The sequence below is a fragment of the Dermacentor albipictus genome, chromosome 1 (assembly GCF_038994185.2).
Source record: "Dermacentor albipictus isolate Rhodes 1998 colony chromosome 1, USDA_Dalb.pri_finalv2, whole genome shotgun sequence".
NCBI classification, from domain to species: domain Eukaryota; kingdom Metazoa; phylum Arthropoda; class Arachnida; order Ixodida; family Ixodidae; genus Dermacentor; species Dermacentor albipictus.
The window spans coordinates 313322108-313348254 of NC_091821.1; the positions used below are offsets into that span (position 1 = coordinate 313322108).

The 26147-nt window shown below is 45.1% G+C and overlaps 2 protein-coding genes across 5 annotated transcripts in view; one reads left to right on the forward strand and one right to left on the reverse strand.

The window, feature by feature from the left end:
* Shark (SH2 ankyrin repeat kinase) overlaps nucleotides 1-24833 on the forward strand; it is a 68900-nt gene extending 44067 nt beyond the window's left edge. Inside the window, exons 15-16 of one of the 2 annotated variants that reach the window (XM_065435752.2) lie at nucleotides 21498-21624; nucleotides 24612-24833. In XM_065435752.2, coding sequence (XP_065291824.1) covers nucleotides 21498-21624; nucleotides 24612-24803 — 319 coding nt within the window. In that variant the 3' untranslated portion in view covers nucleotides 24804-24833. Of the gene's footprint in view, nucleotides 1-11554; nucleotides 11712-21497; nucleotides 21625-24611 lie in introns of those variants that run through there. The other variant, XM_065435761.2, reaches the window with a different exon arrangement.
* A 37-nt stretch (nucleotides 24834-24870) lies between these two features.
* ebi (transducin beta like ebi) overlaps nucleotides 24871-26147 on the reverse strand; it is a 47723-nt gene continuing 46446 nt past the window's right edge. For all 3 annotated transcript variants that reach the window (XM_065435775.2, XM_065435768.2, XM_065435783.2), the window contains exon 12: nucleotides 24871-25523. In XM_065435775.2, coding sequence (XP_065291847.2) covers nucleotides 25494-25523 — 30 coding nt within the window. In that variant the 3' untranslated portion in view covers nucleotides 24871-25493. The remainder of the gene's footprint in view (nucleotides 25524-26147) is intronic.

The window sequence follows — 26147 nt, forward strand, 5'->3', positions numbered from 1 at the left end:
AGCAGCAACGGAGCAGCGAGCCAGTGTATCATGACTTCACGACAGATCCATTTCCTGGTTACTGAAATTAAAGCTAGTTTGTAGAAACAAGCATTGTAGTGAATTATTTAGGGTGCTACATTACTCTTGCTAGTATCTTTGCTAAAGTTCAGAGGGTGTGGACCTTCACTTAATGCAAAAAAATGACAAATCAACAAGGTAATGTCAGCACTCCTAGCCATGCCACTTAGCTAAACTACATATATTACCAAGGTTCTGAGCTAGTGTAAGACACAAACAGTAGAGTTAAATGCATTTGTGTACTGTTTCCCAAGTGATGTCGGTAACTGACCAGCCGGAGATTTGCTCAGGCTACAAGCACCACATCCCATGCAGAGCCACATTCCATGCAGAACCACATTCCAAACTACTAACCTGAGTGGCATGTCAATCAGTGAAAATGGAACACAACACTCTATGACGATTGGTCAAAGTGTGGTCATTTGAGCTCCAGCAAACACTGACCAAGGCTCAGACTTGTGACTTCTGCAATAATGTAATGATCCTAATCCACTGTCGCACATCATCAGTGGTCAGAGCGATGCCCTGCCTGCGTTATCAATGGGATCAGTCATCCTGAACGATCGATGATGAGAGTGGCATAAAATCTAGTGGAAGGAGTTGCTACATTATACCATACCTGTACCTTTCGGTGCCGTTTGTGCTATGGCAGACAGCATGGAAAATAACAGCACCAGGGCTCCTCCAGCTGCAAGTACCACAGCCAGATATCATGTGGTGCCTAGTCCTGCACGTCGTCTTTTTTCACCTTTGGCCAGGAACTATGGCATTTTGCATGGTTGCATCCTAATCAAACTGCCTATAGGATGGCAGCTTAGGTTTGAAAGCAGGTTTATTGGTTTACTTTTCTGTATTCTATAAGAATTTTGGAAGTATAAGCATTTTCTGTAGGTCTGATACGGAAGGTAAATAGTATGGATTGAATGTATTTTTTTACAAGCATCTGCCAAGCATGGGGTTGTACCTTCACGATATTCAAAAGGAGCAACTCGCAGAATGCGTCCTTCCCGGGCTGCTTACAGTCAACTTCAGCTGTAGTAGAGACATAGGGGTGCTAATCACCTGCTCAGTGAGAATGTGTGGGCAAGGCACAGCAAACAAGCAGGTGGCAGCAGTGTGAACTGTTTGCTATGACTTCTTTCCTAAGAAACTGTACTGGTCTATCAATGAAGAGAGATTCTTAAAAAAAAAGAAAAGACAACAATGGATAGGCTCACTTAATAATAATAATAATAATAATAATAATAATAATAATAATAATAATAATAATAATAATAATAACAACTTTATTTGCATCCGAAATACATGATGCCAGAGGCCTACAGAAAAAGCTGTCGCATTGCAGCTTGAGAAGGCCGCAGGCCCCCGTAGTGGCAACTTCACGTAGCAGTCAGCAAATTATATAATATATGAGTGATAATCAGCACTCACTGAAAATCTATGCGTACAAAAAGATAAAACTCATTCCATATTCAGACATCGTTATACAAATTATGTTATACGATTTGAAGTTATACAATTAATACAATTACAATACAATTAATACAAGTAATACAATACAATTTGAAGCTATACAATTATGACGTACAAACATTCAGCTTTCAAGACACTGTTTATCCGTACAAGAACGCCACCAGGGACCAGCTCTCACAAAATGCACCGCAGAGAGCGCAGATAACTCCGCAGTAAAAGTGCAGCAAAATTATACACTAACTACACTATTCTTGTTTCCCTTTTTGTTTTCTTCTTCTACACACTAAAGTATTTTCGAAGGTCCGCAAAAGTAATTCTGTCGGGCTCTATATTTTGTTTCTGTAGTGTATTCAATAACCTTGGCAGCCGGTTTTTTAACATTTGTAAGCCATATGTTGTCCTACAAGTATCTATTGCCCATGTTTCAAAATTTCGCGTATTATATGTAGTAGAATAATATTTCAACTTCGCTAACTGACGCAACTTCGCAAGCTTAAAAGGAGAGAGATATAAAAAGATCTTAAAATCCCAACCCTGGAAAAAAGCAAGTATGCAGGAGGCCCCATAGGACTTGGGTGCCGTGGTGTTGGAGTCGGGCGTCACACTAAGGGCTGCACTGTAACCTACATCGACAGTGGAACGGTTAGCTGGCCTACACTAACAGGGCATCACATGGAGGCTCGTGCTGTTGTCCATACTTTCACAACAAAAGTTGCGTCCTTGCTGATGAGTACGACGTCAGGAGGCTGGAGGAATAGAACAGGGGTTTATTTATATGGGAAGGCAAACAGTTATAGAGAAAGAAATACTCATACTGGCAGAAGCAGAAGACAGCACCATATTATTTTGTAACACAGTTGCATCATTCTCCGAGAACTGCTACGTGATGGCAGAGCACAGTAAATCGTTTGGAGTAGCATGCTCCACACAATGAGAGCCCGTCTCTTAAAAACCATCTATCTTCTCAAGATCACTCACTAGAAAAACATATCATGTCCTAATCGGCCAAACCGGTGGTCATGTAGACATTCCAAAAACCTACCTCCGGGAAGGAGAGTCCACACCATGGATCCACTGCCCCCAAGGTGATCGTGGAAAGGGGGAAGCAAGTGCACTGTACTCATTGCCCTGGTGAAGACCGGGAAAGTGAAGAACCCAAGCCGCCTGACGGAAAGCCGCTTCACAAAATTCCATGCCACTTCTTGACTGGTTTGATGGGTAGTCATGACGCACAACACTTGGCACTTGTAATTAGTAACCTCTTCGATGTGGTCGGCTTGGGCGGAATAGAAATGCACCCCCTTGTAAAAATGCTGACTTTGTCAGCATCTCAGTGTTCAACTCGCCCAACAAGCCACTCTTATGAATGTATCTAAGCACATGCAATTCTATCTTATGGACATATCTGCTCTCTATCAAGTGAATAGTGCGAGATCTGTCAAAAGAAACCAAACTTCTGCTATTACTGTTTTGCTGGGCTTCACACATCAAAAAAGTAGTCCCCTCTGCTTTCAACACACCAGTCTCAGCTGCTTCCATTTGTGGATGGCCTGTGATATTGCCATGTGTGACGTTTGCCCATAACACAGCTGTACCACACAGTTTACGCCGTTCGAACTTTTATACGGGCACCGCATCATGTCAACACTTGATGCCATGCTACATGTGGCTAATAGCCCTACCAACGAACATGTAGAAGAGTTCATACAAAGAACCAAAGAGGCATGTCAGCTTGCTCAGCATCGTATCTGGAACCAACAGCGTACCAACACCCTTCGATACAACCAGGGTCGACACGACGTCCATTACAATCCCAGAGACTGTGTGTGGGCCTGGACACCCTTCCGTCACCAGTGACTCTCTGAAAAGTTGCTGCACTGGTATTTTTATCCCTACAAGGTTACACACTGCTTCAGTTACATAACCTACGAAGCCGTCTGTATAGTTCTGACCCCGGTTCACTCCATCGTCGTCCTCGCGCTGCAGTTGTTCATGCAGTGCGCATGAAGCCTTATTATGGGTGTATGTGAACGTTGCACCTCAGAAGCTTCATTTCTTGCTGTCAGGAGTATTTCTTACGTCACTGGGTACGGTGACATACAGATGTTAGCACAGTGCTGTGTTGCCGCTTGCCCCTTATTACGTATGCGCCGTGTGAAGTGAAGTGCAGTTGATTTCTAATCGCTAAGGACAGAACTGAACTATCAAAGCAGTTTCCTTCGTCCTAACTGCTTACATTTCAGTTCAGGTCCGCCGGTAGCGGGTGCACGAACTCGACGGTGCCAGGCTTAACCTTTGCTGAACAGGATCAGCATTGGCTCAAACTTCACGTGCACGGCTTGCAGCTTACCTATGCATTTTGAACTTCGTATGCACGTTTTGACTCACTGCTAGTGCGATTAATTATATATACAAGTGAAGGCGCTGTTGCTATTGCATTGTCAGTTCGATGGCCGATCATGCAGGATCCACTCATACGATGGTATGCATGCTGATTTTGTTGGTGCTGTTTTGTTGGTGCCAAGAAAGCCCGTCGCAATGCGACAACTCATGCTCGTCGGTTGCGTCGTTGTCGGCCTGGTACGACAAAATGCTTTCAGTGACTGTATAGTCAGCCAATTGTTGGCGTGAGCATCTTGTCGGTGTCATATCGACTTAGTGCTACTGCACCTTAAACGAGTATGTGAATTCAGGCACGCACTAACACCACCAGCAAGTGGAAACTAGTGCTTGCAAACATACGTCAAACCGGCTATCCGCTTTAACCAAAGGGAAGTGAATCCGGTCTCGAAAACCGGTTATCCGGATTTTAAGAAACGGATATTGAGGATATCCGGCTTAAATAACCAGTTAGCCGGATATACGAATATTCGAATCTACTAGATTTTCCTACTCAAGTTAATCCAAGCTCCAGCTATTTTAGTCCAAGCGCCAGTGAATTTAATTCAGCTGCCATGCATTTAATCTCGGCGCCAAATAATGTAATCCAAAGATCCATTTACAGAGGTGTTATAGGATGTTCAAAATAATGACAAAAATGTTATAATTCTGTGCCGACCAAACATAACTGAAGAGCTTTCTTGAAGGGCATTGTCATGGGACTATTGAAATGCCTTTCCCGTGCGATGTATGATCGAAATATTGCACTGATATGCACTAATTTATGCCCATTAATAGGTCATACAAAATGTAGCTATTTGATAGTTATGCTGACATGCATTGAAACAAAGGGGCATCCAGCAACAAACTGTCCATTCGTCAGCTGATTAGAACAGGCTGAAAAGAGCGTCACGTCACTTCTCATCATTTTGTTTTCTACAAGGTCCGTTGACATGGATATCAAATGGACGAGCTTCTAACAATCTCTGCGATTATAACCACGTAGCGCATCTAAGATCACATGAAAGAGGTTGTTACGGGATCTCACGTAACATTCGCCAGCATATTCCTGATTGTCATCCAGATTGACATGGATATCAAATGATCAGGCTTCGAAGGACCACGGGTAATCGAAGGACCATGGGGCAGACCATGGGTAATTTGCAACCACTCCGACATGGATATCAAATGATCTGGAATCGAGAAATTCATGCGGAGGTGCCCACATAGCGAACCTCAGAGCAGGTGGTGAAAGGTATCAAGGGACCTCACATAACTTTCACAGGCCCATAGATGCTTCTCAACCATATCGACATGGATTGCATACGAACTGGCTTCCAAGAGGGTCTGCGACGGTTCCTACGAAGGGCATGTCAGACTACGTGCAAAGGAGTGTTATGTGACCTCAGGAGGCTTTCTCCAGTCATTAGGCTATTCACATATGTGCTGGTACGTATACTAGAATGGGAAGTGAACAGCCAGTGTGACTTTTGCCACGCAAAACCACGAAAACGGAGATGAGATGCGTGTCACGTGACTTCACGTAAATCTGCGTTGAAGGTGATTAACTGCTGAATTAATTGCCGTGGATATCACAGCGAGCGGAATTTACTTTGAAAGTGGTGTGGTACTAATAAAAGACATGAATTGGTAATGCTTGCCATAATTTTTTTTTTATTTCCTCGCACACGCACAGGATGACTGAAATACTTGATTATTCTGGTTTTGGTAGTTGCTGTTCGCACAATAACAATGCTATCGAATTGTTGTAATGATGTCGTTCATCTGGATGCTGTGCTACATTGTGCGTAATTACTGCACACTGAGTCAGGATCTTCAGGAGGAATGTTTGCAAACATAGTAAATGCATTGCGTGCTAACAAATTTATAAATTTTTTCTCACCCCAGAAATAGGTTGTCGTTATTGGGAAATAAAGCTGTTAGGAAGCTCAGGCAGTCGTGGTAAGCGATATTAATTTGATATAGACATGTTAGCTAAACATGCTTGCTAAAGCTCAGTGGAGCCTGCCAGGTTGGTCGTTGCATAAACGGCACTCTGTCTATATATATGTATATATATACTTAAATTTTTAAATTTTTTTTTTTTGCGTGCATGTTGGCTAACTGAGCAAGTTGCCCCAAATGAGCCACATGTGCTGTGCAGAAATCTTGAAAAAATTGTCACGTGAAAGCGCACCGATGCAGGTGAGAATATTCTCTGACTTGCATCTTTTTGATGTGCATAGTGTGCTATGATATGACACATTCTTGCTATTTGCGCACCTTAGTGCATGACGAAGCGCGCATATAGATAAATATTGCAAACTGAAATATTAGACAAAATTAGGAACAATATAGTACAATGCTACATGAGTTCAAGCATTGCATTGTTTGAAGTAGAGAAATAATACCAAAATAATTCTCATCGATATTACTCTGTTCACATATTTCGTTCCGTCAAGTGGCGAATTCCTGTGAAAGCTGGCACTCAACTTGTTCGAGCCAATGTCAAATGGCAAATATTTAAAAATATGTATGCAAATTATCATTATCATCTATTACTCCTAGTTGTGCTTCTGCTCACCCAGGGTTCGGAAAGGCACGTACCTCTTTTCACATATTAAGGAATTTTGTGCAGTAAAAACGCACAAAGCAGCCCAGCATTCCCAGCAACAAGTCCATAACAATAATTCGATAGCATCGTTAATTTGTGGAGAGCAACTGCCAAAGCAAGAATTTGCAAGTATTTCAGGATTCCTGTGTGTGCGTGCAAGGAATGAAACAGAATTATGGCAAGCTTTACCAATTCATTTCATATATCAGTACCACATAGCTTTCAAGGTAAGTTCCTCTCGTCGTGAAATCTGCATCAATCGGTTCAGCAGTCAGTTCCATGCAGAGTTATGTGAAGTCACGTGACGTGCTTTTCACTGCCGTTTCCGTGGTGTTGCATGGCAAAAGACGCACTGGCTGTTTAATTTCTGTGCATTTAGTATGCATGTTGTTACAGTTCACTGTGTGCAGGTATGATTGGAACGGATGCCAAGTGCCTCAGACGACGTGCCTGATTGTCATGCTCCTCAACATGAAAGGACTTGTCCATTGGGGGTGTGCGAAGGGATTATGCACCAGTGCAAATCCCACTCTTCTTTGTCTTACATTCTCTCCCTCTATGCCAGGGGGGAGTGGTATCGCTTCGAATTACTCTGTGCGGGTTGGCCAGTGAGTGGTTTTTCTCTGTATTCCTCTGTGTTTTGCGTGTCTCTGTCATTTGTTTATTTCGTATTTTCTTTCCTCTTTTCTCGCCTCATATCTTCTTCTCCTCTTCTTTTTTCATTCCCTGCTCCCAAAAGACCGGGCAGGCGTTGTGCCCCTCTCGGTCACAGTTGTCAGCTTGCTCCTTCCCTGTTTCTTTTGTGTCTTTGTATGTTTCCATACCTAATAATACTAATATTAATGATGTGTGGGCTGACCAGCGTGCTGACAAGGCCCTTTACCAGTGAGCAAGAGAGAGTGAAGTTGCTGAGATGGTGTAGCGCATAAGAAGGTAAGCGAAGACACCACGAACAGATCTTCTCTGTCCATGCGTGCAGGAGCACGCACGCAGAACGTTCACTCACCCGTAATGATGCATTAAACTTCTGATATTTGCTTTTACATCATATCGTTTTTCCTGCCAGACCCTCTCCAGTGTTCACTCTGGTTCGAACTCCAAGCAGATGCTGTTGAAGGTCGCCGAAACCCTGTCCACACGACGTCTTTATGTCTGTGAATAACCGGTCCCATGAGGGCATGTGACACTATTTATCTTGTAGTCTGACGTGCTCTTCGAGGGTACCATTTCAGAGCGTTTTTGAAGCCAGTTCATATAATATCCATGTGCAAGGAAGTTATAATAAATGAAAAATATGGTAGGGAAGCACCCATGGGGCCATGAAATTTATGTGGGGTCACGCGGTACCCTTCACCAGCTGGTCTGAGGTTCGCTACGTGGGTACCACCGCATAGCTTTTGATTTTTCACTTCGTTTGGTATCCATGTTGGCATGGTTGTAAATTAACCATGGGCTTGCGAAAATTAGGTGATGTTACGTGACTCTTTCACGTGGTCTGAAATACGCAACATGCGTACCGTTGCACAGCTTCCTTGAAGATGGTTGGTTTGATATCCATGTCTATAGGGAATTACGCATGAGCCTGGCGAAAGATACGTCAGGTCAGGTGACACCCTTTCCAATGTGGGTTGACGTTCACTACGTGTGTACCATCGTATAGCTTTTGATTTTCTCATTCGTTTGATATTCATGTCGGCATGGTTGGTAATTGCCCGTGGTCTGGCTTAAGTTACGTGACGTCATGTGACTCTTATCCACGTATTCTGAAGTATGCGAAGTGCGTACCATCGCTGACCTTGTTCAAAGCCCGATCGATCGTTTGATGTCCATGTCAGTATGATTGGGAATCATGCATGGGCCAGCAAAATATACGTGAGGTCACGAGGCAGTGTCTCCCATGTGATTTGACGTTCACTACGTGTGTATCATTGCAAGCTCTTGCCATTCTCATTCATTGGCACCCATCTCACTGTGTTTATGAATCACATGTGGGCTTCCGAAAGTTACGCAAGGTCACGTGGCATCCTTCACCACATGGTCTAGCATACCATTCGTGGGTACTATCACAGAGCACCTTCGAAGCCCGATCGTTTGATGTCCGTGTCAATACGGATGAGAATCAGGAATATGCTGGCGAATGTTATGTGAGATCCCATAACACCTTCTTCCTTGTAATCTCAGATGCGTTACGTGGTTATAATCGCACAGATTCTTTGAAGCTCATTCATTTGATATCCATGTCAACGGACCTTTAGAAAACTAAATGATGAAAAGTCACGTGACGCTCTTTTCAGCCTGTTTTTATCAGCTTACGAATCAAAAGTTTGTTGCTGGATGCCCCTTTGTTTCAATGCATGTCGGCAAAGCCATCAAATAGCTACGTTTTGCATGACCTGTTCACGGCAGTAATATAATGTCCATATCAGGGCAATATTTCGATGATATACCACGCGGGAAAGGCAATTCTGTAGTCCCATGACAATGCTCCTCAAGACAGCTCTTCAGTTATGTTTGGTCGGCGCAAAATTATAGCATTTCATCATTGTTTTGAACTGCTATGACAACTCTGCAAATGCATCTTTGGATTAAATTCACTGGCGTTAGGATTGAAATACGTGGTGCATAGAATAAATTATTTGGCGCTGGGATTAAACTGACTGGCGCTTCGACTAAAAAAGCTGGCGCTTGGAATAATTTCAGGGGGAAAACCTGTAGCACTATTTTATAGAACACAGCTATTCGGAAAGATAAATTTAAAGAACGAAAGATAAGGAGGTTAACGAGACAGGATATCTGGCTCGCACGAGCGGTTGCAAAAATAGTTAGAAATCTTATAGAAGAGAGAAAGAAAATTTGGGCACAAGTACACATAAACAAACGCCAGGGTATCCAAATATCTGGTTACTAATAACCAAATAACCAATCACTCCGGTTATCCAGTTTTCACATTCGAATAACTGGTGAATCGAATAACCGGATAACCAGTTTTTCCGCAAAGCCGGTTTGATGTTGCTTGCTGCACTAGTGAGGACCAACACTGAAAGAAGACTTCACCGCACTGACGTCGAGCTACCAGTGGAGTATCAACGTGGTACATCGCACGAATGTTTGCAGCAGCACGCATCCGAGCGCTCTTTTTTTTTCTTTTTCAAGGGACTTTCAAGAATAGATACATTCCCTTCAAGGGAATGTATCTATTCTTGGGCAGTGTTAAACAAACAAAACACGAGAAATAGAGGACAAGTGCTGTTCCAGCACTTGTCCTGCATTCTTTCTTGTGTTTCGATTGCTTGTGCACTGCCCAAAAATTGACAATATTTACGTCTTGACTCTCCATTTCAGACCTTTTCTCAAGTGTCTCAGAATGTCCAGTTTGTTCACCACTTCACCTTTTAGCACATATTCATTATGAACATTGCCTTGAAGTCAACATCACATTGATCTATAGAAAACTCATTCATGCCCATATTGACCTGGCCCAGCCTGATGTTCATTAGTGCTCGATTGGTTGCTGTGTCAGCATCAGAGTTGAACTGAAACTTTTCTTTTTGTGTGTGTTCCAGTTCAGTAAGAATGGTCCAAACCAGTTTAAAACACTTTTTCATTTACATAACTTAAGAATAATGAGAAGAAAGCAGCATAAATTATTTGTCTACGAAAACTTGACAGCCAGTGCTTCAGAGCTGCATGGAGATAAGCCATTTGAGGATTTCCACCTTTACATGTATGGTGCCAATCTGATGTTTGATATTTCGTGCATATTCAACAACACTCATTGTTTGGGTGCGGTCATCTCTATGGACTCACCCAAAGTCATTTGAAATGTGTTTCTGTTCACCAGGGAGCGCAGTTCGGCTTGTTTACCTTTGAGCATAATTTCACGATACAGTAGAACCTCACTGATACATTACCATTACGTACATTTTCCCGCCGCCAGTGTTCGTAATTGACAACACAAAAAATGGCCCAATAGAGTTACGCTCATTATTGATTGGTTCACATGTTCCCGGAAAATACGATTTTTCGGCACCAACGTTCAGTGTGTTGCCAAACTGCAATCACATGATACGTTTTCTGACTGCTAGATCCCATGTAAACAAAAAAATGTGTGAGGCGCGCGACTGAGAACAGCATATAGCTGCCCGCCGCAACGGCTCCACCCCAACACTTGCCTACCCATCTCACGTGAAAACGCCAGCGTACCCTCAGTTTCTCATTTCGGTACCAGCAAGTCTTCTTTGGTGATGTCCCACGCAGCATTTGCAGCTATCACTGCCAATCCTATTTCGATATGCATCTTTGCCTATCTGTTTCAGTGTGCGTAGTGCCATTGGAAGTGAAGCGCACGCTTTTAATAGACAATAACCGAAACGCGCTGCCGATCGCTGCTGCAGGCTGCGATCGTACATGTTTTCCGGCGCCTAGGTCCCATCTGAACGAGAAAAGGCGTGAGGCGTGCATGATTGAGAACGCTATACAGCTGCCCATTCCACGTGAAAGCGATGACGCACACAGTTTTTTATTCCAGTACCAGCAAATGTCTGCCCGGGTCGTCGCACGCCGCATTCACCGCTATCACCGCCATCACTGCCAAACCTATTGCGATAAGCATCTTCATGCACCTATCTGCTTTACAGCACATAGTGCCATTAGTAGCGTACTGCAGGCTTTTTAGTAGGCAATAATCCGCACGTGCCGCCGTTCCCTGCTGCAGGCAGTCTGATGTGGTCATCACGTTTCGCTTCAGTGGCATCCGGCATTGCCCATCAGCTCGATTTGGTTTCGGTTTCCTATTGCTCTCTTAAAGCACCGCACAATAGGAAAACAACAAAACACCTCTCGGGCTGTCACTTGACCACCACCTCCACGAGCTCGACGCTCGTCGAAGTCTCATGCCGCAACAATCCGCGCAACACTTTGCATTACGTAGATGTCAACAATAATTGAATGTTAGATTTTTATAGTTAATTCGGATTGCACATTTTTCTGGTTGGCAAGTTTTCTCTCACATTTTTTTTCCATTAACAGGCACTGTGCCATCATGGGAATGGAAGTAGATGGGAGTGCAAGGCTCTTCCAAAGACCTTGTTACAGCTGCACAGATCAAGCTTTCTTAAAATCGTCATGAAAGCCTGTCATTCACTGGTATCTTTAAATGACGTTTACTAACCTGCAGTGCCTAATCAAGCAAAGCAAAGCGAGAACAGTTGACAAACTGTTGCAAAGCGACTGCAAACCTTGTTGTCTGTGCTCCAACTTTAGCAGTGCTCCAATACTTATTACGTTGTATATCAGAGGGCAAATCAGAAAGTATTTACCCTTATTAGCCTATATAAGGTACATACAGGTAATTACAAATATATGTACTATTCTGCATACCTTACACTATTTTTTCACGGTCTCCATGCCGGTTCAGACATTTGTTCCATCGCAGCACTAAATATGAGATGCCTTTTTGGTAAAATTAGTCCGGCTGACTGTGGAACCACCGTCGGACTGCTGTCTTGGCTTCATCGTTGCACTTTAATCGCTGTCCTGCCAGGAACTTCTTCAGCAGATCGAAAATGTGGTGCGAGGTGTCAGCGCTTCCGAGCTTGTCAGCGGTTCTGATTACCACACTTTGTTGCTCGTACGCCATGTACGTGTGAAGCACAACTGCCATCTTCAACTATGGACAGCAGCGCTGTGCCGCAGAGCTATGGGCATATAAGGCTGGGCCAGAAAGGTCCATCACAGGGAATGAATATGTTGACTTCGCATTGACAGCCGTAATTTGGCTAAAAAAAATAGGCGCAAAGACTTTCTGATTCGGCCTCATAATTGTGCATCCAAGCACAAGTCCTCATTACATAAAACATGTTTTTGTGTAATAATAAAGTTAAAGCAGCTTTTTATGCGCTGTTTTAGTAGAATATGAACCACTGTGACAGGCTGAACGGTGCTGGCCAAGTGAGTCTTCAAGGTGTCCCGACTCTCCGAGAACGATGCAAATTTAAAACCACTACATATCCTGCCATTCCCATGCATACAACAGCGTCGCCTTTTTTCCCTTTAGGTAATATTGTAAGAAACTGTATGCCTCCGAATGCTCGCTTACATGGCAGTGAAGGTGTCGTCTGCTACCTGCGTGGAGGAGATGCTATCACTTTTTATGACCGCTGCAATTGTGTTACCGGTAGCTTAGATACAGCCCTGTGCAGGCAAAGTTCTGGGACACTAATAAGTTATGTTTCTATTTGCACTTGGGTTGTGTTTCACGTATTCCTGTACACAGGGCTGCCTGCTGTCATAATTTTGGTGTGGCCATGTGCTGTCAGGATTGGGGGCTCAATCCCATCGTCCGTGGTCCTTTGCCAAGATTGGAGTACGGCATGAATTCGAAGGTAGCTGGCCCATGCCGTCGTCCAACTTATTTACGCTGAGATCGTTGATGAAGTGAAGAACTGTTTCTCATCGAGAACGAGGAAAATAGCTTTATTTACAGAAATTAAATCAGCCTAACATGACTGCTTGAGAAAAAGAGTATTAGTCCAAGAGGACTGCATGAGAGAAGTGACTCAGTCTAACATGACTGCTCAAGAGAAGTGTGCTCAGCATTCGCACAACCACAGTTTTTATACACTCGGTCCGCCGGCCATACGAGGCGGCGACTGTTCGTTTACTCATCACCACCTCGCCGCTGCTCTGCAGATCAGTTTACAGACACAAAGGCACACACATTCCGATGCCCAAACGACGGCATTGAAGGGGTGCCGTTCCGGGAAGTATCGGTGCCGATCGAGGGTCGCTCGTGGTTTTGCGCCACGCCGAAGCGTGAGAAGCACCAAAATACGTTGTTCCCGCGGCAGCTTGTCCATGCGTGTCAAATCAGCTCCGCGTTGGGGAACTCCGGAACCATTGTTCACACACCGAACTAGTTCCGTCACAATGTCGATGGGGCTGGAGGAAGGAGGCAGTTTTCAGCACAAAGGCCGCTTCTTCGAACGCCTCCTAGCTGCGGCGACGGTGAGGGGGAGATGCGCGTCGTGTCGCCCTGTCGTAACTGTGTGGCAATCTTGCTTTGTAGCTCGCCATTCTTAACAGTGCGGTGCCTCTTCTTGTGGCAACTGCTCAACCATTTCTTCTGATGAAGCGTGTTTTAGGACAGCAAATTGATAGCCATAAATTTTGCTACGCATTTCTTTTGACCTCTTGCTGTATAGTGTGTCACTGTGTGTACTGTTGGTGTGATTAAAGCATTTGCAAAACAAAACATTGATTGAAATAAATTTTTGGTGTATTCATGAGTTTTCAGTCATTTCCTACCACAATGAAAACTGCAATAAAAAAAATAAACCATGGGGGCACTGTTCTTGCAAAAAAGTTAGACCCTCAAAGGGTTAATATATATATATATTGTTATGAAGAGTTGTGATGAGATGGTTTTATTTACAGGAGATGGGCGATGATCGTAGCGTGATCGTAGCACAGTTCGACCTCTCAAACTCCTCGTTCTCTTCGTCTTCTTTCTTCGTGTACTTGCCTTTCGTATCCGTTACATTTCCCCGCAAGCAGACGAAGCCTGTGGGGCGAGTCAGGATGGACAAGCAGGATAGAAAGGCTTCAGGCAAGCAATACGACTCAGCTGAGTTCTGCTTGATCTCCGACCATTGCATAGGAGGTGAGCTATGACGTTAGTAAGTTCGCTCAGGCAGTCCACAACTACAGATGGGCCTGAATATTGTGACAAGAACTTTTGGCGCAATTCACGCTTGTATTGTGGTGTCCAAAGAAGGACCAAGTCGCCTTTTTCAAATGATACTTGTACATGACAGTCGTCGTATCGCTCTTTCGAGCGACTTTGCGAGGCCAGAGTACGAAGACGAGCTATTCGACGGGCTTCTTCGGCGAGACACAATGTCTTCGATACAGAATCGTCACTGCAGTACGAAGGGTAAGAAAGTGTCCAGAGGGCTTCGCGGTAACCTTGCATACAGGAGATGAAATGGGCTATAGTTCGTGGTTTCGTGTTGCGCCGTATTGTATGCGTAATTGATGAGGGGCAGCACGTTGTCCCAGTTCTGATTGGAGGAGATGTACATGCCAAGCATGTTGTTCAGCGTTCTGTTTGTCCTTTCAACGAGGCCATTGGTCTGTGGATGATATGGTGTGGAATGACGGAATTGTGAAGTGCACAAAGTAACTTTTCAATGACATCAGCAGTGAACTGGCGACCACGGTCGCTGATGATGACACGTGGTGGGCCATGACCACCGAGCAAGAAACATTTAGGTGTGGAAACTCCGCTGTTTACAGCGACCAGAAAAGGTTCCAAGCCTGCGGAGCCACTATCATGCTGGTGATACCTGGTGGCCGAGAAAGAAATTACTGCCGGTTCGGTTGCCAAGGCAACCAGTCGAGCGTGTTGTTTGCGTTCGGCCCCCGCGCGCCTGGCACAAGTTGTACTGAGGGTAGGGCAGTCACGCGCGCCTCTTCAGGGCTGGCAGCGTGGACAGCGATCGGTGCTATGCCTCAACCATTTGAGCACAGTAAAAAATAAAACGCATTATTTTCGCGGACCGCTATGATTAGGTAGCGTGTAGCTTGCGGTTGTATGCGGCTCTGTTGTTTCACCCACACTATGACTTTGACTGGATGGCCGTGAGCACTGCTTCCATTCGTCAAAGGCAAACATGCCTTCGATTTTTTTAGCATATTATCAGGCTGATTTTCGTCAAGCTCATGGGCCTCACACACAGCGTGAACATCACTGATGTTCATTGCCATTGATGTTCCTGGCTTGTTGTATATGCTCAATCTTGATCTTTTAACGGTAGCATGACTGATATTTCATGACGCTTCCCAGTGAGTCCGCTTCTTTTTCTGGAATGTCAAAAATGCTGGAGACGGAAGAAAGATGCAGGGAACAGCCTCTGAACGCAGTCCAGGTTTTTTCTCAGGTGGTCCAGGATTACCTCACCTCTAAACTCGCGGTAGTATTTATCCTGTCTCATAATGTAGCTCGTGAAGGGCTTTTTGCAGACGTAATCTCTCTGTGTGAACTGGCGGCCGTCCCCAAGAATCGCCGAAGCCTTTGGTTGCAGATCTTCAACGTCATTCGGAGCTTTGATTATGCTTACCTTTTCCCTGCGAGTTGTACTCGGTTTTGCAGTTTTCAACGAAACACTTCGTCCCATCTTACGCTAGCCAATTCCGAAGAAGGGCATTTGCACATAGCAGCGCTGTTAGTATTACGGTCCTCTAAAAGACACCGCTAAGAACTGTCGGTGTTTGACTTGTAAGGGCGCACAAACACAACGTTATGATGTGCCCGCTGAAGCGAACGTCCGTGTCATCTGGTTTGAGCGGAAGACGTGGGTGCCGCCGAAGAGAGCGCGCCCGCGCTTTTTGCCGGGGTGTCCGCCCGGGGTTTGCATGACGCGCCGCAAGGCGGCGCCACTGCATGCGCTTCCATCGGCGTATGCTATTTTTGTGACTTTATCTGATGGCCCGCATGCTCCCTCGCTGGTGGGAGTTTCAACTCCTACATATTCTTCCTCCGTGGCCATGATGAAGGACCACGGAACGTAGCAGGAAGACCGACACGCAAGCAGAGCTGGAAGACGGTATGGCTGCAGTTTCTGCATACCGTATAAGATGGTCTACGCAGACAACTATCCAATGGTTATTGTTAGATAATGGGAATGGACCCAAAAGGTCAATGCCTACTTGCTCGAATGGCGCACTGGGCGGTGCCAATGACCGAAGGGGACCTGGGGCTGCGGTGGTCGGTTGCTTGCAACGTTGGCAGGTTTCACAACTAGCGACAAAGTGTTTGGTTGTTTCGTACATCTTGGGCCAGTAAAAGCACTCCTGCGTGCGGTGTAGCGTTTGTACGAAGCCGAAATGGCTCAATGTCACATTGTCATGCATGGCGCGTAGAACGTCGGAGCGGAGACTCTCGGGGACAACAAGCAGAAAACGCGCCCCATGCCCGGAGTAATTAGTTTTGTAGAGCAACTTATCACGGACAGTAAAGCGACCGCTGCCTTGAGAACTATGGGCGACGACAAAAAGCGGATCGAGGGTAAGATCATTCTGTTCTAGCTGAAAGTCTGCCGCGTCAGGGAACGTAGAAGTAATAGCAGTGAGACAGTCATCAAAATTCTCAGCATCGCAGTCGGTAGTCGCAAGAGGAATTTGAGAGAGGCAGTCTGCGTAAGCGTGACGACGGCCATTCTCGTACAATACCACAAAGTCGTATTCCTGAAGCAGCGCCCAACGTGCAAGGCGATCAGAGAGATCACGCAAACCGACCAGCCAGCATAAAGAATGATGGTCGGTGATGATCTTGAATGGTCTACCGTAAAGATAACACCGAAACTTCTGTATGGTGAAAACAGCTGCCAGGCATTCCTGTTGCGTAACCGTATAATTAATTGCGTTCAGATTTGCTCAGGCAACGGCTGCCACATGCGAAATGTTCTGCACCACTGTGGCATTGTACAAGCACCGCTCCTATCCGAATTCCACTAGCATCAGTGTGAACTTCACTCGGGCAAGATGGATCAAAGTGACGCAAGAGGGGTGCTGATGTTAGTAAACTTCAGTTGAGAAAATGATATGTCACACTCCGGTGTCCAATTGAAGGACGCATTTTGTCGCAAAATACTTGTCAACAGGTAAACGATGTCGGCAAATCGAGGAACAAGACGGCGAAAATACGAACATAGGCCAATGAATGAGTGAAGTTCTCGTGCTGACTGCGGTTGCTTGAAGGAGCTCACCGCTTCAATCTTACGAGGATCGGGTCTGACGCCATCCTTGTCGACTAAGTGTCCCAGGACCAGTGTTTGATGTTCGCCAAACCGTCATTTCTTTGAGTTTAGAACCAGTCCAGCTTTCTCGATGCAGTCGAGAACAAGGTTGAGACATTCGTTATGTTCTTCAAATGTGCAGCCAAAGATTACAACATCATCGATGTAACACATGCATATTTCCCACTTTAGACCACGTAGTACTGTGTCCATGAATCTTTCGAAGGTGGCAGGAGCATTGCAAAGGCCAAAAGGCATAACATTAAATTCGAATAAGCCATCTGGAGTCACGATAGCGTTCTTTTCCTTGCCGGCAGGGTCCATAGGTATTTGCCAATACCCCGATCGCAAATCATGTGTTGAGAAGTAAGGAGCAGCGTGTAAGCAATCAATGACGTCATAGACTCGTGGTAGTGGACAGACATCCTTGTTCGTCACTGCATTTATATGTCTGTAATCCATGCAGAATCTCCAGGAGCCATTTTTCGGACCAGGATTACTGGGGCTGTCAATGGACTAGACGACTCTTGAACGGCGCCTTTGTTCATAATCTCCTTGGCTTGCTCTGCTATAACTTTGCGCTCAGAGGAAGACACTCGGTAGGGCAGCTTCTGGCGGATGAGGTGTGCTGAGCCGGTATCTATTCTGTGACGAGCACGGGATGACGGTAAATGAAGGGGTGCATCTCCATGCGTGAAGTCGAATGCAGCCTCATGCCTGGCAAGGACCTGTACCAGTTCTTACCATTCCGATGTACAGAGAGCCTTGCTGATCATGCCAAGCATTAGCTCTTCAGAATGGCGATTATGGCAAGGAGAGCAAGCTGTACAGACGTCTGCAGTAAGTGCTGCTATTGAGCTTAATGCGGCTTCATCGAAGAGAGTGATTTTCATACCGCGTGGAAGGACAATTGGCGTGGCAGAACGGTTAAGTGCCCACAATGTGGTGACTCCTTTCGTCATGCACACGACAGCAGGGCACAAGTATATTTTTTTAGCACAGTTTATGCGGAGAGGCCTAATTACAAGGTCAACACAATCAGTGTCAACAGTAGTTGCAAAAACGCGAATGGGCATCAGGCACCACAATGGTGCAATCACTTCATCAAAAACACTGTGTGTGTTTGTGTCCCTGTCTTTGCCACGCGAGCTTTGTTCAAAATGTGCTGATATAAATAACTTGTTCAATTATATTTCGCCACAACCGCACTCCACGGAAGCGCCGCATTGTTCAAGAAAATAATCCATACCAAGAACAACATTGTGCGAACAAGAAAGAACAAGGAATTCCAACACAAACACTTCCCCAGCCAACAAAACACTCACAGCACAAACACCAAGGGGATGAAGCCGCTTGCTGCCTACTCCATGAAAGGTAATACTGTTCCAAGAAACCATAACTTTGAGGCCTAGATGATTTTTGAAAGTAAGGCTCATGAAAGACACAGTCGCCCCAGTATCAACTAACGCCATGGTCGGTATTCCGTCAATCGACACATTCACTTTGTTTTTGAGCATCACAACAGGCACAGGTATTTCTTGCAAAGATGGTCCGGCGACCTCACCTCATTGGCCGCATTGGTCACCTCTATCGAGATAGAGAGCGACGGGGACGGTTAGTTGGTGGCGTCAAACTCCGCTCAGATGCTGGCGAATCGCTGCGTTTGGGCTGATGTAAGAAGTGGTCCACTGGAATAAAATCGGTCGTCCACAAGTCATATGAAGTACGGGTTCCGGGTGGCGAGCACATCGATGGTGTCCTTCGTGATTGACAGCCTTGGTGACAATACCTAGCTATATGGCCTGTGGAACCGCAGTTGTAGCACATGGGAGGGTTGTAATTCACAGCATTTTCCTCAGAACGAACGCTAGGCTGCTGCGGGCGGTTGAAAAAGCTCGTTGTCATGTGGATAACGTGTCTCTGCTGCTCGCTGAAATACGTTATATTGGTCATAAGTCACGCTGTGGTAGTAGGGTCGGTGCTGTTCTTGTCGCGGCCTGACAGAAGTCACAGGGCCTCGGGGGTAAAAACGTGGCTGGTCTCGTTGTGGCTGAGCGTCATAAGTAAGACCTCTGTCGTAGAGACGTGGCTACTGTTGGGGCGCGACTCAATAATCCTCAGTGCCGCTCCATGCAGGATACGAGGAGGATGCCACATTTGGCTCAAAATCTGGTGGTAGGCAGAAGCTAAGAGTGCCTGGATGGGTCACTTGCACGTGCAGGCTGAGCTCTTCCTGAACTATTTGTCGGATCGTTGATGCAGGTTCGAGGGGCCGGTTGCTGTTTAGGCTTGGACCTGTCGTCACATTGGCTAGCCTGCCAAACTTCGGCATGATGCGCCGCGTCTTCAGCTGCTCGAAAGTGCGACAGTGCCGAGTGATATCGGAAACGGAAGCCAGGTTGTCTTTTGCGATGAGGAAACTGCAAACATCCTCGACAATTTCTTTTAGGATGTGCCCGACTTTGTCTTCCTCAGACATTCCAGAGTCCACCATCGTACAGTTCTATTACTGCCTCAATGTAGGTCGTGCAGGTTTCACCTGGCACTTGCGTGCGTTGCAGTAGCGTCTGTTCTGCCCTTTTCTTTTTAGTCACGGAATCACCAAATCGCTCTTTGATTTCCGAAACAAATTTTCCCCGTGTTGTGAGCGTTTCCTCGTGATTGTCGAACCACACCAACGCAGTATCCGTTAGAAAGAACACGACGTTCAAAAGCTGAGAAGCGCTGTTACACTTGCTGGTGGCACTCACCCGGTGATAATTGATGAGCCATCCCTCTGGCGTCTTCGTCCGATCTTTCAGCGAAGGGACGCGCATCTCTCAGTTGTAGGACGGAACTGGTCGGCGCAGCAGTTGGAGTGGGCCATTGTTCATCTACGTCGTGGGACATATTCAACTCCGGTGGATTCAGTGGGAGTCCAGCAAGGCAACGGCTCCATCGAAGAACTTGTGGTTCAGCCTCCATCTTTGGGTGTCTATTACCTTGCACCTCCACCACAACTGTTACGAAGAGTTGCGAAGAAATGGTTTTATTTACAGGAGATGGACGATGATCGTAGCGTGATCGTAGCACAGTCCGGGCTCTTAAACTCATCTTCTCTTCTTTCTTCTTGTAGTTACCTTTCGTATCCGTTACAATATATTATGCATGCTGTTCTTCATGATGCAAGACATTGTGGAAGTACACCTTGAAATCAATATGTTGTTTGTATTGCATCTACTACATAGAATAAAAATGGGTTGGATCGCATATGGCAGACGTCAGCTCCTGACTGGAAGCTTACCATTGTCATCGAAAAGGAAGGTGTACAATCAGTGCATTTTACCGGTGCTGACCTATGGGACAGAGACTTGGAGACTGACAAAAAAGCTTGAGAACAAGTTAAGGACCATGCAAAGAGCGATGGAAGTAAGAATGCTAGGCATAATGTTAAGAGACAGAAAAAGAGTGGTTTGGATCAGAGAGCAAACGGGTATAGCCGATACTCTAATTGACATTAAGGGGGAAAAATGCCGCTGGGCAGGTGCATGTAATGTGCAGGTTAACCATGGGACCATTAGGCTTACAGAATGAGTACGAAGAGAAGGGAAGCACAGTAGAGGACGGCAGAAGTTAGGAAATTCATGGGTTCTAGTTGGAATCGGTTGGCGCAATACAGGGGTAATTTGAGATCGCAGGAAGCGGCCTTCATCCTGCAGTGGACATAAAATAGGCTGGTGATGATGATTGCATCTACTTCATTGTATTACCAGTGTAATCAAAAGTGACTACATATCTTGGAAGTGCTTCATTTCAGCAAGTATATTTAGGTGTCTCACTACCAGGTGACAATTTGACAATTATCACACTATCGGACACGAGTGTATTACTGTGTTACTAGCCTGCCTGCCACCATGTCATGTTGAAAACTACCATAACGGTGCTCGTATTTCTAAAATGAGAATCTGTATTTACAAAGGAGGTAGCATTGTTGTACCATAAGTGCAGGCAAAGTATGGATGAAAAGCCACGAAAAAAAAAAACATAACCGAAAACAATTATCGTTACAGTTTTGTTTCACAGTGACAAAAAAATCATTCCAGTCCAGTTCTAGTTTGATACCCTGGTTGCATGCCTTCTCACTAGTGTGCTCCAGTTACTGTGTAGCAACTTCTGCGCTGCTTATCTTTTGGCAGGTACGCCCCTGAATCTGTAAACTTTGGCACATTCTCACATGCCAGTGATGCCTGGAGCTTTGGCATCACTCTCTGGGAGATGTATACTCTTGGGGAGCTCCCATATGGCTCACTCACCGGGGTGCAGGTAAGACCAGCAAACAATCTGCATGTCATTCATAAAGAGTGACATGTTTGGTACAGATCTGCATTTCCTACGACCAGCAGGAGGGTTTACCATAGTTTTCATTTTACTAGCTTCTAGGCACGATACATTCGGCACGCAGTGTTTTAAATCAAGGTTTCTGTCGCTCGTTTGTGTTAACATACATGCATCTGCTTCACGGCTTGTTCAGGGTACAAGGACTACACGTGCACAAGTTGCCTAGCTGCGAGTTCACATTGTGCCAACTATGAACCTCATTTTTCCAACCAGTGTTGCACCATTGGAAGGAATGTGTACTTTTGAACGGTGTGAAGTAGTTTCTGCAAATTAAGTACAGTAGAATGTTGTTGATACAAGCCTATTTCGTATGATTTCCTGGTGCCTATGTTTGCAATTGAGAACAAAAAAATAGGACCCAATACAGTTATGCTTCATTATTGCCATTTAATATGTTCCCAGAAAACATTTTCTTCTGGCACCAGTGTTCAGTACATGGCCAGACTGCAATTGTAAGATATGTTTTCCGGCTGCTAGATCCAATATAAACAAGGAAAGGCGTGAAGCATGCATGATCAAGAGCAGTAGGCGCCCACCACAGCAGCTTCCTTGCTGTACTCGCTCACTCATGCGACGCGTATATGGAAGCACACACTCAGTTTCCTCTTTAGTACCAGCAACTCTCGTGGGTCATCGCACATCACCATTGCGAAAGTTGAGTCACTTTAGCCTACGATAAAGAGGATGAAGGCTCTGCTGCACTCTCACGAGACGTTCATTACTTCATATTTTCATTCGAATGCGTCGTTACTTCCTATTACTTTTCTCTCACCAAAGGTCGCTGGTTCAAGTGCCTTTATTAACACCAAAGGTAGTGGGTTTGACTTTTTGCCTTTCCGATGTCAATTGGAATCCATCTAGGAGATATGGCCAGTTCACCCATATCTCCGAGTGCGTGCGACTTCCACCAAAGGTTGTGGGTCTTAACTTTGCCCTATGAATTTTGGTGCCATATGGCAGACATCGCATTTTTTGACCCATGAGCCCTAATAAGCATCTTCACCTATCTGTTCCACAGCGCGTGGCGTAGTGTCATTGGAAGCGTACTGTACACTTTTAGTAATAAAGCTTTGTACAGTTATTAGAGGGAACAGTGGCGCTAGAAGGGAGCTGCAAGGAAGGCGGTTCAGCCAGCATGGGAACCATGGGTAGTACAGTCAAGACCAACTTTCCGAACGCCTGATAATTCGGACAGCTTCATGGACACCACCTACCCCATGAATGTATAACATCTGAAAATTTGTATGCAAAAACCCTTTGCTGTCAGATTTTCCATACTTTTTTGCCACCACTGCCACAATTTTGATGATCTCACCGCCTCTTAACCGGCGCTCTCGTACGCAGATCCGCTGGCAGCTGTAGCCACTACCACGGTCACTCTTAAGCTTGCCGTTCAATGCAGTTTTTAATTAAAACTACTGTCAGCAATGGCACCAATTCCACCTTTGTAATCCTTGCCATTGGCTACAAAGCTTGGAAAGCACAGTGTGTTGCATGCTGTTTCCTGAAAGTCAGCTTCGCCTTAGCACAGTGAAGCATAACAAGAGTGGGACGGAGTAATTGTCACAGGTCCATCTGCCGTCACAGTACAAGCACCGATAAGTGCACTGTCAGCCTTTAACTTCTTTCAGACATGCCTGTGGCAATTTGAGCCCTTAGGGGCAGTAAAAGGCATGCATTCATCTTTTCGGACTGCCAGATTTTTCCTACTTTTTCGCAGCCCCTGGAGAGTTCGAAAAATTGGGCGTTGGCTGTACATAACTTCATCCTTCTGGCTTTAAACAGCTACACGACTTGGCGAACTTATAACTTTCAAGAAAGTGCTGTGTTAAAATAATTGCACATTATTATTGTCCAATGGCAGAATTTGAACACAGGACCTCTAGGACAGCAGCCCGACATTGAAACCATTATGGCATGGACAAGGGGAACTACTGCAGTAAGCAGCAATTGTGTGTTCAAGCTTACTGCCATCTGCATTAAAAGAAAAGTATAGACTGCATTGAAATTTAGACCAATGAAGGCAGACAAAGCACAGTAAACGAAGCCATGATTGTCTAAGCCAGAAGCATGAAGATCAGACAAATACATGTAAGAGCACCAGAGTTCCCTCTAGTATTTATTGTAGGAAACCATGCTTTTAACTGATATTCCAAATGTGCCACCGTTCCCTGCTGCAGGCAGCACGAAGCGAGCATAATTTGTAGTTTGGAAACCATGCTAGTGCTTGAGCTGATAGTGTCAGGTAGCTATAAGCACCAGCAAAGGCCTCGTGGCAGTGCCCCCATCTTGCATTAGACGTGCTTTGCTGCATAAAAGTTCTGCACCGTAGCAAAGCTGACTTAAATAACGGACAAACGCAATTTACAGAGGTTATAAATTTTCATACAGTCAAAATGTCTAGCGGTGTGCGAATATTCGACTTGACAATTTTCATTACAGTGCACGCTCTCTATGTTGCCATGTATAGCTTTAACGCATTGTTTTCATTTCATTTCTGAAAAAGGGTGTTTTGCCTCATGCATAATTCCTTGTCAGGAGAATTAGTGGGCCACCTAGACAGGGCAATTTCCTTTCCACTTGACCACAGCATAACACTAGAGGGAACCAGCTCGTTTCAAATTTCCACCACTTCCCTAGCTGGTGGAGCAGGTGCCTGAAAGTTCGACATTTAAGCGTGGATGAATTCTTGCTCAAAAACAAAATTGCATACTATTGAAAAGCGTAAATGCAGACACGCTAATAAAGGACAAGCATAATGATGTCCAGTACAATTCAGCATAAAGTTCATTGGGAAGAAAATTGGGGGGCTCAATTAACAGCATTTTGCTGTGGTCATACAGAAAGCACATTTTCTTTCTTAGATAACTTGTTTGGTTGATTGGCGCAGTAAGCCGAACTTTCTTGGACAGGTGCTGGCACTGGTGGAGAGAGGAGAGCGCCTGGTGCAGCCAGAGGGCTGTCCCGACTGGGCGTATGCAGCTATGCAGCACTGCTGGCGGCTCTCCCCTGATGAAAGGCCACCTTTTTCCGATCTGGCTGCGCTGTTTGCTGCACACAGTAGCCAACACCTCTGTGCTGGATGTGATGACACTGCCCATTAAAAAAGCTGGTCAGAATTCAGTGGAACGGTACTTTGTAACGTGCACAAGTCTTCATTCACAACACGAGACCAAGGTAAAGTAATTTATTTGCCTCAGGTCACGAAGAGTCACAGGTGCGATATTTTTCGGCGCATACCAATCTCTTATTACTCAGCATGAACTGCAATAAATCACCTCTGCCTTGTACACCTGTAACACTGAGTCTGTTGCACACCATTTAGACGGCGCAGTTGACTGTACAAGCCGACAAATTTTCAATTAAACGACAATGTTTTTGAAGGAATCATGTACACATGAATGTATCTACATGAAGTTAAAAGAATACACTGATCAGCCCTCCTCCCATTAGAAACGTCAACATTATTTACAATGAGTGAGACAGCACCCACCTCAGGCCCCTTGAACTCCCATTTTAACATGATGAACAACAGATTTCTATGGGTAATCTTTGTGCCTGCAGCTCTGGCTGCATTTGTCATAAACGCCAAGGCACACAGGCAAACATGCCTCGGCAGCAAGCTCCCACGCAATCACACACGTGAGTTTGCTAAGAGCTGCAACACACATGTGCAGCTGCCAAGATGCACGAAAATGGGGTCAACCCTGGGGATGCAATCACTGGGTTGAGCAGGATGTGCACTGTTCAACCACCTTTGCTACAAAGCAGCAAGGCACTCCAGCAGGGCTCCGTTATAACTTCCGGAGGTCAAGAACAAACACCTGCATGAAAAATATCAGTTTCAACATGCAGGCGAAGCAATGAATGCAATAGCAACATGTTGGAACACTACACGAAGTGTGCGACTCGTAGCTGTAGTGGCAGCATGAATTAACGTAAACATTAGCTAAGCAAAAACCAGCTGTTGTGCTAGGGCTATATTATTTTAATCCTGCCATCGAACAATTTCAAGCATGTTTATTAATTAAAAATGTCCTTCTTGGCGACCTTGCCACCACTTTTCTGTGTTGGGTACGTTTCAAACCTCTTTTGTGAGCCGAACATGGAGGTAGTGCACAGCCACACCAATAAAATTGGATAATTTTTAGGTTTGAGCTCTCTTATTGTACTGCACTTTTAATATTTAATTCTGAAAAGGTTTAAGATTATATGTATGCACTGTCTGTGCTTTGTTTTATTACATTGGTTTGTGGGCTGCCATTCTCAAAATTCTGAGGAATAATTTTGTCAAGAAAAATTCTCAGGAATAATTTTGTCAAGAATGCAAGGTCTGATATGGGCAACTTTGGTGATAGAATGGCGTGACAATATAATCCGCATATACGAAAATATATACAAAACATCACGGCGACATCGATGGCAAAAGTTCACTTCGAGTGTCCATA